Source organism: Coregonus clupeaformis, chromosome 9 (assembly GCF_020615455.1).
Source record: "Coregonus clupeaformis isolate EN_2021a chromosome 9, ASM2061545v1, whole genome shotgun sequence".
Classification (NCBI taxonomy): domain Eukaryota; kingdom Metazoa; phylum Chordata; class Actinopteri; order Salmoniformes; family Salmonidae; genus Coregonus; species Coregonus clupeaformis.
This window is the reverse complement of record NC_059200.1, coordinates 19729105-19741172: the sequence shown is the minus strand read 5'-3', so window position 1 is coordinate 19741172 and position 12068 is coordinate 19729105. Positions and strand designations below refer to the sequence as shown.

The following is a 12068-nucleotide window of genomic DNA, read 5'->3' as shown; positions in this document are numbered from 1 at the left end:
CCATGCATGTGTAATCGGTGTCGGTTATGTATCAGACTTTCGTTGAAATTATTGATGACTAACTCGCGTGGATGGATAACACAAGGTCTACCTGCCACGCACAGGAGAATAGTGGTGGTGAATTTGGGCTGCCATTGTGTGTGTGTGTGTGTGTGTGGCGGGGGGGGGTTGTGGGATGCAGACGGTAAAGCAACCATTCTGTCTCGAGCTCTCCCAGCATCAGCACCACGGGGTTACACGCGCTCTCTGACTGGTTCCAAAGCCGAGAAGTGTCGGTTTCAAAACCTGCAGGGCTAAATCGATTCGTTCTACAAAACAAGGCAACAGGTTTTTCTCGACTTCTAGGACATAAGAGCTGAATTGTCTTTAAAAGAAGAAGAATTTCAGCGTCGAAAGGGAAGTTGGAAGGCAATTTACAGGTGTGCGAACAATCCACAGGTTTGTAGCAAATCGAATGACATTTTTTTAAACACCAGTCGAGAATATCTTGATAGATTTTGTTTTATAATTCATTATTCCCATTAAAAACATTGTTTGTAAATTTCTCTATTTAAAAATGTAAGACTGAGTATCGGAATTGATCATGACAAAAGTAGGCTGAGTTGTGGTGACATATTGTAGCCATCATACAATTCTCCAAATGGAGAGGCACCGTTTCTGGAGAACAGATGTGATGTGTGCTGACAACAATTGTTGTAGGCTAGACTGGCTAGTCGGCATCACCAAGGCTTCAAACGGGAATTAGGCTACCTGCCTTCTGTTTCTCTATAACGTATGTCCATTGTCATGCATGTGAAAGCGAATTTTAAAACATGTTAAAGGCCCAGTGTAGTCCAAATTCAGTTTTTCCTGTGTTCTGTATCATATTGTACAACAGTTGAAACTAACACTGTAGAATTGTGAAAACATTTTATCAGTGTTATTTCCTTATAGTTGCTGGTTGAAAATACAATTTACACACGACCTTCAAATCAGCATGTTTGCATGGGCAGGAGTTTCGGCTTTCCATGCGGTAAATTCAAAGTTCCAAACCTCTCTGCCAATAACAGCTTGTTTTCAGTTGTCGCTCGCCACTCAGACCACTCCCAGTCAGTCCTAGCAAAATTCTTGCTTGAGAAATATATTTAGATTTTAGATGTTATTTATTTTTTAGGGGGGCTTTAAGCCAGATAAACCCCCCAAAAAGTAAGGTACTTAATTGTTACCCAGAAAGGATTTGATATTGATATAAAAACGACTGCATTGGGTCTTTAAGCCAGATAAACCAGACCTGGCTGTCAATAGAAAGAGAAAGGTGGGCGTGGCTAAACCCTAAGCTCTTCCTCCCTCCCACACCGTAACACCACTGGTTACCGAGAAGTTCTTCACAGCGCTGATTGCGCTGCACGTTTTGATATCTCCACAGCTGTTGCTGTTTAATTTGGACAGTCATGGATGCGCTAATGAAGGGGTTCTCAAAAGCCAAGGACGGGGTCGTGGCAGCTGCAGAGAAGACAAAGCAGGGAGTGACTGGGGCGGCTGAGATGACAAAAGATGGTGTTATCTTTGTCGGTAGGTGTTGACAATAGTAGTCTACATGCTGTTTGTCATTACTTCCTGTTGAATCATTGCTGAGACGTTGAATGTTAGAAATTCTGTATGTCAATGGTTTTAATCAGCCAACATAAAGTGATACTTTTATTGAATGACAGTGATGCTCCGCAAGATCAATCAATGGGATGTTAATTATTTGTCACCTGTCCTTCACCTGTTTTTGTTCTTTTCATAGGCAACAAAACAAAAGATGGCGTCACAACAGGTAGGCTAGATGTCACCATTACCACCATTTAAGCTATTTAATAGAAAAGAATCTACTGTGTATAGTACATTACAACATGAACAGTTAGTTTAATCAATTATTTTATATACGTTATAATAAAATACAATAAAATTGCTGACACACACACAGACACACAGACACACACAGACACAGACACACAGACACACACACACACACACACACACACACACACTAAACAACTAGCAGGAAAGCCAGCAGAGATCATATTGTCATGGTCTATATTGTTTGTGACACCAATGCCAGCAGAGATCATATTGTCATGGTCTATATTGTTTGTGACACCAATGCCAGCAGAGATCATATTGTCATGGTCTATATTGTTTGTGACACCAATGCCAGCAGAGATCATATTGTCATGGTCTATATTGTTTGTGACACCAATGCCAGCAGAGATCATATTGTCATGGTCTATATTGTTTGTGACACCAATGCCAGCAGATATCATATTGTCATGGTATATATTGTTTGTGACACCAATGCCAGCAGAGATCATATTGTCATGGTCTATATTGTTTGTGACACCAATGCCAGCAGAGATCATATTGTCATGGTCTATATTGTTTGTGACACCAATGCCAGCAGAGATCATATTGTCATGGTCTATATTGTTTGTGACACCAATGCCAGCAGAGATCATATTGTCATGGTCTATATTGTTTGTGACACCAATGCCAGCAGAGATCATATTGTCATGGTCTATTGTTTGTGACACCAATGCCAGCAGAGATCATATTGTCATGGTCTATATTGTTTGTGACACCAATGCCAGCAGAGATCATATTGTCATGGTCTATATTGTTTGTGACACCAATGCCAGCAGAGATCATATTGTCATGGTCTATATTGTTTGTGACACCAATGTCAGCAGAGTAATAATACCAGTGATATTATACTGCTCACCTTTACAGCCTATACACTCTGTCTTAGAGTCACTGCTCACCTTTACAGCCTATACACTCTGTCTTAGAGTCACAGCTCACCTTTACAGCCTATACACTCTGTCTTAGAGTCACAGCTCACCTTTACAGCCTATACACTCTGTCTTAGAGTCACTGCTCACCTTTACAGCCTATACACTCTGTCTTAGAGTCACTGCTCACCTTTACAGCCTATACACCCTGTCTTAGAGTCACTGCTCACCTTTACAGCCTATACACGCTGTATTAGAGTCACAGCTCACCTTTACAGCCTATACACTCTGTCTTAGAGTCACTGCTCACAGAATTCATTATGTTCCATTGAATTGAAAGAGACAGCGTGTACTCTGTCTTGGAGTCACTGTTCAGCTGTTCACATTTGCAGTTGAAATGAAAGATAGGCTACATGTTGAATGTCCTCAGTACCTGAATTGTCTTATGATTGGAGTGAATGGTGTGTGTGTGTGTGTGTGTGTGTGTGTAGGTGTGTTTGTGTGGGGGGTGTGTGTAGGTGTGTGTGTGTGTGTGTGTGGGGGGGGTCTGTGTGTAGGGGGGGGGTGTGGGGGGTGTGGGGGTGGGGGTGTGTGGGGGTGGGTGTGTGTGTGTGTGTCTGTGTGTGTGTGTGTGGGTGGGTGTTGGTGTGTGTGCGTGTGTGGGGGGGATGTGGGGGTGTGGGGGGGTGTGTGTGGGGTGTGCGTGTGTGTGTCTGTGTGTGTGTGTGTGTGTGTGTGTGTGTAGGGGGATGTGTGGGGGGGGGGGTGTGTGGGGGAGTGTGCCTGACTGTATCTTCCTTTGAGTCATGTTTTGTTGCTGTCATGGCCACCAGTCACTAGATTAATCAGGTTTTCTGGTTATAGCCTTGGTAAGCTATCCATGCCTAGACTAGAGCAGAGCAGAGGTTACTATGGTTAATAATATATCATGAGAATTTAGTTCCTATACCTTAATAGGGACCATGGGCATCCAGGATAGATGGTCCCAGATATGTTTGAGCTGTATAGCAAACAATCCAGACCACAGGATTTGCCTTTATCAAACAGATCTGGGACCAGGCTAATGGGTATTGTTACCAAAACCAATAACTAGCCTACCGTAAGTCTAGGGGTCTTAGACCTAGTTACCTGGTATGTAACCTGATTTAAGATGTGCATCTATGTGAGAAATCAGCGTATGCGTCTAGGTGTTGAATGTACATGTGCCAAGGGAGACAGCAACCTTACCTTGATCCAAGGCCTGCTCTGCCTCTCTTGACCTCTTGGTCAGCCAGACCGAGTAGAATATTATTTATTCAGATGGTGACGAAACAAAATGAAAAAATATCAAAGGCATGCCCAAACTAAAGACAAAAAATCAAAGGAAAGGCCTCATGGCCACCAAACAAACCCAGCAGCCTCACGGCTCTGCCAGCTGCCACCACCCCCTTAACTGGCAGCACCTGCTGTGCTTATCAAGGCTTAGCTCAACACCTAGACCCGGCTGCTGCTGCCACCTGGTGGTGGCTTGTGGAAGTGTATCCTGGTAGTGTGTTTGTCTTTGTCCTAACACTAACCTTCCCCCATATCATAACAGTATCTTCTCTAACCATGAGATACAGTATTTACCTCTGGATGTTTACCTCTTCATATTCCCCCCCCTCTCTCTCCCCCTCTGTCTCTCTCTTTTACGGTCTCGCTCTCTGTCTCCACAGTTGCAGGTAAAACGGTGTCTGGGGTGTCCCAGGTGGGCGGAGCCATGGTGACAGGTGTCACAGCAGTGTGCAACAAGACTGTGGAGGGGGCGGGGAATATCGCTGCTGCGACCGGATTGGTCAAGAAAGACCCAGCCAAACAGGTGAGAATGATACCTGAGAGCGATGCCTTTCTTGTTTAATATTTGATACCTTCCCTCTGGCACACACTTTCCACGTCTCTGTCTCTTCCTTCACAACAACCATTTGAATTGAGATGAATGACAAACAGGTGGCTTGCTTTTTCTTCTTCAGCACAAATGTGTTTTCAGAGGGAACTTATTTTCTATCTCAGCTATCGTCACTCTGTCTCACCATCACATTAGCAGTGAATTGGTTGTGGTTCTCTGTAGCTAAACTTTCTCATAAGGAGAAAATATTGGTATGTACTTTATGGTTGTCTGACTGAATACATGTTTGTCAGGGGATGAACTTTAACCACATGTTAGGAGAGAAAACCGAGGCAACCATTGCTATTCGTTCATCAGAACGGACCTACTGCGTTTCAATGCTGTCCTCCATTTTCAATTAAACATTTTCCATCCATTTTAAATGACAGCTATTTACTGGCTGCTCCTGTCTGTGTCAAAATGGACCCTGACCTTCAGTCCTCCACAGATAGCTTCTTCTTCTCCTCTTATAGTCTCTGGCGTTCTTAGTTCTCAGTCATAAAAAGCAGGATGGATTCTCCATCGTCTGTTTGAAAGTCTGTTTTTATAAAGGAAGGTAGAGAGAGAGAGATAGAGAGAGAGAGAGAGAGAGAGAGAGAGAAGTGAGGTCCAATATCCTGAAAGACTGACACAATTTGCAGCCCCGACGGTCTCTGAAGATGAAAAATGATTGTCTCTCTTTCAAAACAAATAGATAAAGGTAAAGCTGGCCTTGTAGTAGTGATGATTAATCTTCAAACCAACAGCAGAGCAACAGGGTTTATTCAGGCTGCTCTTACATGGTCTCTCAGTTAAAGGGACAATCTGCAATATTTACTGCTGTTCAATGGTCAATTCAATTAATAACAAACACCCATTGGTTCTTGAAGGGATATAACTTGCCTAATGAGCTTAGTACAACTGTCTCTGGTATTCAACATTCACTGCATTCATTATCTGTACATTATCCTTATTCACACACACACACACACATGTCCTGCACAGTGGTCTTATCATAAAAACAAATCAACAACACCATTCAGAGAGAAAACCTCACTAATTAGAATAAAACTACTTTAGCTTCCTTCCTCCTTTGCCTTCGTTCGTTTACGACTAGATGAATAAGGGGTTACAGACACACACACACACAGATTACTATAGTGTTTTAGTGGGACATCATTCTAGAGGGATTACACAATTAGGCTGTGATTATGCTACTGAGAGGAAATGATAAACAAATCAAATCTGAGCCCAAAAATCAAGGACTTCATAAAGAGAATTACCGACACACAACACACACACAGTCTTGTACAGCTAACCTTCTGGGGACACACAATTAATTCTAACCCTAACACTAACTCTAACCTTAACCCCCCTATAAATAGCATTTGACCTTGTGGGGACTAACAAAATGGCCCCAGTTGGTCAAATGTTTGTTTGTTTACTATTCTCGTCGGGACTTCTGGTCCCCACAAGAATAGTTAAACACGTCCACACACACACACACACACACACACACACGCACACACACACACACACACACACACACACACACACACACACACACACACACACACACACACACACACACACAAACACATAAATGCTACTGATGAATAAGATAAAGTAGTGAAATGTTAGGCTGCAAAAGGAATAAATATTTGGGTCTGGACATTAGGCAACACCTTGTAACCACTCTGGTAATCAGCAGTTGAGTAATGTCTTAAGCATTATACAGTGCATTTGGAAAGTTTTCAGACCCCTTGACCTTTTCCACATTTTGTTACTTTACAGCCTGATTCTAGAATGGATTAAATTGCTTTTTCCCCCCTCATCAATCTACACACAATACCCCATAATGACAAAGCAAAAACAGGTTTTTAAACACATATTTGCACACTTGAAATAAAAATTTGCAAAACTGAGATATCACATTTACATAAGTATTCAGACCCTTTAGTCAGTAATTTGTTGAAGCCCCTTTGGCAGCGATTACAGCCTCGAGTCTTCTTTGGTACGACGCTACAAGCTTGGCACACCTGTATTTGGGGAGTTTCTCCCATTCTTCTCTTCAGATCCTCTCAAGCTCTGTCAGGTTGGATGGGGAGCGTCAAAATGTTTGATCGGGTTCAAGTCCGGGCTCTGGCTGGGCCACTCAAGTACATTCAGAGACTTGTCACGAAGCCACTCCTGTGTTGTCTTGGCTGTGTGCTTAGAGTCGTTGTCCTGTTGGAAGGTGAACCTTCGCCCCAGTCTGAGGTCCTGAGCGCTCTGGAGCAGGTTTTCATCAAGGATCTCTCTGTACTTTGCTCTGTTAATCTTTCCCTCGATCCTGACTAGTCTCCCTGTCCCTGCCGCTGAAAAACATCCCCACAACATGATGCTGCCACCACCATGCTTCACCGTAGGGATGGTTTGGCCAGGTGATGAGTGGTGCCTGGTTTCTTTCAGACGTGACGCTTGGCATTCAGGCCAAAGAGTTCAATCGTGGTTTCATCAGACCAGAGAATCTTGTTTCTCATGGTCTGAGAGTCCTTTAGGTGCCTTTTGGCAAACTCCAAGCGGCCTGTCATGTGCCTTTTACTGAGGAGTGGCTTCTGTCTGGCCACTCTACCATAAAGGCCCGATTGGTGGAGTGCTGCAGAGATGGTTGTCCTTCTGGAAGGTTCTCCCATCTCCACAGAGGAACTCTGGAGCTCTGTCAGAGTGACCATCGGGTTCTTGGTCACATCCCTGACCAATAACCTTCTCCCCAGATTGCTCTAGGAAGAGTCTTGGTGGTTCCAAACTTCTTCCATTTAAGAATGATGGAGGCCACTGTGTTCTTGGGGATTTTCAATGCTACTGACATTTTTTGGTACCCTTCCCCAGATCTGTGCATTGACACAATCCTGCCTCGGAGCTCTACGGACAATTCCTAAGACCTCATGGCTTGATTTCTGCTCGGACATGCACTGTCAACTGTGGGACCTTATATAGACAGGTGTGTGCCTTTCCAAATCATGTCCAATCAATTGAATGTATCACAGGTGGACTCCAATCAAGTTGTAGAAACATCTCAAGGATGATCAATGGAAACAGGATTCACCTGAGCTCAATTTCGAGACTCATAGCAACAGGTCTGAATACTTATGTTAATAAGGTTAAAAAAATCTAAAATCTAAAAACCTGTTTTCGCTTTGTCATTATGGGGTATTGTGTGTAGATTGATGAGGGGAAATAATTATTTAATCCATTTTAGAATCAGGCTGTAACGTAACAACATTTGGAAAAAGGGAAGGGGTCTGCGCTCTATTTCATCAAATTGCAATATTTGATTTCTCTGTTAATCGCCTTTGCGACGACACAATCCCCCGTCCATTTGATTTGTTTTGAAAGAGGTTTGATTGTGGTATTTCCTGTAGCCAAATGGCCACCAAGCTCTTTATCTCCAAACCCTGTGTAACGCCTAATCATGTCCTCCGTGTAATGCCTAATCATGTCCTCTGTGTAACGCCTAATCATGTCCTCTGTATAACGCCTAATCATGTCCTCCGTGTAACGCCTAATCATGTCCTCTGTGTAACGCCTAATCATGTCCTCCGTGTTATGCCTAATCATGTCCTACATGTAACGCCTAATCATGTCCTCCGTGTAACGCCTAATCATGTCCTCCGTGTAACGCCTAATCATGTCCTCCGTGTAACGCCTATTCATGTCTTCCAAAAGTAGTGCACTATGGGCCCTGGTCAAAAGTAGTGCACTATGGGCCCTGGTCAAAAGTAGTGCACTATGGGCCCTGGTCAAAAGTAGTGCACTATGGGCCCTGGTCAAAAGTAGTGCACTATGGGCCCTGGTCAAAAGTAGTGCACTATGGGCCCTGGTCAAAAGTAGTGCACTATGGGCCCTGGTCAAAAGTAGTGCACTATGGGCCCTGGTCAAAAGTAGTGCACTATGGGCCCTGGTCAAAAGTAGTGCACTATGGGCCCTGGTCAAAAGTAGTGCACTATGGGCCCTGGTCAAAAGTAGTGCACTATGGGCCCTGGTCAAAAGTAGTGCACTATGGGCCCTGGTCAAAAGTAGTGCACTATGGGCCCTGGTCAAAAGTAGTGCACTATGGGCCCTGGTCAAAAGTAGTGCACTATGGGCCCTGGTCAAAAGTAGTGCACTATGGGCCCTGGTCAAAAGTAGTGCACTATGGGCCCTGGTCAAAAGTAGTGCACTATGGGCCCTGGTCAAAAGTAGTGCACTATGGGCCCTGGTCAAAAGTAGTGCACTATGGGCCCTGGTCAAAAGTAGTGCACTATGGGTCCTGGTCAAAAGTAGTGCACTATGGGCCCTGGTCAAAAGTAGTGCACTATGGGCCCTGGTCAAAAGTAGTGCACTATGGGCCCTGGTCAAAAGTAGTGCACTATGGGCCCTGGTCAAAAGTAGTGCACTATGGGCCCTGGTCAAAAGTAGTGCACTATGGGCCCTGGTCAAAAGTAGTGCACTATGGGCCCTGGTCAAAAGTAGTGCACTATGGGCCCTGGTCAAAAGTAGTGCACTATGGGCCCTGGTCAAAAGTAGTGCACTATGGGCCCTGGTCAAAAGTAGTGCACTATGGGCCCTGGTCAAAAGTAGTGCACTATGGGCCCTGGTCAAAAGTAGTGCACTATGGGCCCTGGTCAAAAGTAGTGCACTATGGGCCCTGGTCAAAAGTAGTGCACTATGGGCCCTGGTCAAAAGTAGTGCACTATGGGCCCTGGTCAAAAGTAGTGCACTATGGGCCCTGGTCAAAAGTAGTGCTCTGTATAGGGAATAGAGTGCCATTTGGGACGAAGCCAGAGACTGAATTGGATTGATCTCATTTGGAGCCCCAGTCATTACAGTGTCCTAGCTTTAGTATGTTCCCTGCTTGTGTTCTGAGCCCCAGTCATTACAGTGTCCTAGCTTTAGTATGTTCCCTGCTTGTGTTCTGAGCCCCAGTCATTACAGTGTCCTAGCTTTAGTATGTTCCCTGCTTGTGTTCTGAGCCCCAGTCATTACAGTGTCCTAGCTTTAGTATGTTCCCTGCTTGTGTTCTGAGCCCCAGTCATTACAGTGTCCTAGCTTTAGTATGTTCCCTGCTTGTGTTCTGAGCCCCAGTCATTACAGTGTCCTAGCTTTAGTATGTTCCCTGCTTGTGTTCTGAGCCCCAGTCATTACAGTGTCCTAGCTTTAGTATGTTCCCTGCTTGTGTTCTGAGCCCCAGTCATTACAGTGTCCTAGCTTTAGTATGTTCCCTGCTTGTGTTCTGAGCCCCAGTCATTACAGTGTTCTAGCTTTAGTATGTTCCCTGCTTGTGTTCTGAGCCCCAGTCATTACAGTGTCCTAGCTTTAGTATGTTCCCTGCTTGTGTTCTGAGCCCCAGTCATTACAGTGTCCTAGCTTTAGTATGTTCCCTGCTTGTGTTCTGAGCCCCAGTCATTACAGTGTCCTAGCTTTAGTATGTTCCCTGCTTGTGTTCTGAGCCCCAGTCATTACAGTGTCCTAGCTTTAGTATGTTCCCTGCTTGTGTTCTGAGCCCCAGTCATTACAGTGTCCTAGCTTTAGTATGTTCCCTGCTTGTGTTCTGAGCCCCAGTCATTACAGTGTCCTAGCTTTAGTATGTTCCCTGCTTGTGTTCTGAGCCCCAGTCATTACAGTGTCCTAGCTTTAGTATGTTCCCTGCTTGTGTTCTGAGCCCCAGTCATTACAGTGTCCTAGCTTTAGTATGTTCCCTGCTTGTGTTCTGAGCCCCAGTCATTACAGTGTCCTAGCTTTAGTATGTTCCCTGCTTGTGTTCTGAGCCCCAGTCATTACAGTGTCCTAGCTTTAGTATGTTCCCTGCTTGTGTTCTGAGCCCCAGTCATTACAGTGTCCTAGCTTTAGTATGTTCCCTGCTTGTGTTCTGAGCCCCAGTCATTACAGTGTCCTAGCTTTAGTATGTTCCCTGCTTGTGTTCTGAGCCCCAGTCATTACAGTGTCCTAGCTTTAGTATGTTCCCTGCTTGTGTTCTGAGCCCCAGTCATTACAGTGTCCTAGCTTTAGTATGTTCCCTGCTTGTGTTCTGAGCCCCAGTCATTACAGTGTCCTAGCTTTAGTATGTTCCCTGCTTGTGTTCAGAGCCCCAGTCATTACAGTGTCCTAGCTTTAGTATGTTCCCTGCTTGTGTTCTGAGCCCCAGTCATTACAGTGTCCTAGCTTTAGTATGTTCCCTGCTTGTGTTCTGAGCCCCAGTCATTACAGTGTCCTAGCTTTAGTATGTTCCCTGCTTGTGTTCTGAGCCCCAGTCATTACAGTGTCCTAGCTTTAGTATGTTCCCTGCTTGTGTTCAGAGCCCCAGTCATTACAGTGTCCTAGCTTTAGTATGTTCCCTGCTTGTGTTCTGAGCCCCAGTCATTACAGTGTCCTAGCTTTAGTATGTTCCCTGCTTGTGTTCTGAGCCCCAGTCATTACAGTGTCCTAGCTTTAGTATGTTCCCTGCTTGTGTTCTGAGCCCCAGTCATTACAGTGTCCTAGCTTTAGTATGTTCCCTGCTTGTGTTCTGAGCCCCAGTCATTACAGTGTCCTAGCTTTAGTATGTTCCCTGCTTGTGTTCAGAGCCCCAGTCATTACAGTGTCCTAGCTTTAGTATGTTCCCTGCTTGTGTTCTGAGCCCCAGTCATTACTGTCACAAGCCGGGCTAGAACTCCGGTCTCAAATGTGTAGAGCTGGGGGTACTACCCCTTAGCCACAGAGGAGATGTTGTAGGACCCAAATGAAACACCCAAGGCAATACTCCAGGTAAGTAGATTTAATGTTCCAAAACAAGAGGCAAAACAAAACAACTCCCCGAGGGGAGAAAAACAAACTAAAGATAACTTCAAATAACTTACTAGGACTGACACGGTGGGACAAAGCAGGAGACACATAGACAGGACGCAATAACCAAGTGAGAAACAAGGGGAAAACACACAGCTAAAATACTCAAGGCGAAACAAGGCACAGGTGACATAGATAAGCTAATTAGGACACATGAGGAAAAACTAAGGCAAAGGGGGAACACAGCTGACCTCTAGAGGCCAGGAGACAAACAGGGGAAGCAGGAAGCTGACAGGACCCCCTCCTCTAGGAACGACTCCTGACGTTCCTTCCAGAACACCCTGGCCCCAGGGTGCGAAAATCTCGGATCAACCCTGGGTCCAGGATGTCCCTGGCCGGAACCCAGGAGCGCTCCTCTGGCCCGTAGCCCTCCCAGTCCACCAGATACTGCAGAGAGTTCTGGACCCTCCGGGAGTCCAGTATCCGGCGGACTGTGTAGGCTGGCTGGCCGTCTATGATCCTGGGAGGTGGCGGGGGTCTGTGTGGGGGGCAAAAGGAGAAGACAAGACAGGTTTAAGGAGTGAAACATGGAAAGTGGGGTTAACTCTAAGGGAGCGAGGCAGAACTAAACGATACGACACAGGGTTAACCTT

At 45.2% G+C, this 12068-nt stretch overlaps 1 protein-coding gene across 2 annotated transcripts in view; it reads left to right on the top strand.

Moving 5' to 3' along the window:
- The first annotated feature begins 209 nt into the window (after positions 1 to 209).
- Positions 210 to 12068, top strand: part of LOC121573433 (alpha-synuclein-like) — a 29535-nt gene continuing 17676 nt past the window's right edge. The window contains exons 1-4 of one of the 2 annotated variants that reach the window (XM_041885433.1): positions 210 to 419; positions 1406 to 1551; positions 1769 to 1798; positions 4445 to 4587. In XM_041885433.1, the coding sequence (XP_041741367.1) occupies positions 1431 to 1551; positions 1769 to 1798; positions 4445 to 4587 (294 nt within the window). In that variant the 5' untranslated portion in view covers positions 210 to 419; positions 1406 to 1430. Of the gene's footprint in view, positions 439 to 1405; positions 1552 to 1768; positions 1799 to 4444; positions 4588 to 12068 lie in introns of both variants that reach the window. The other variant, XM_041885432.1, reaches the window with a different exon arrangement.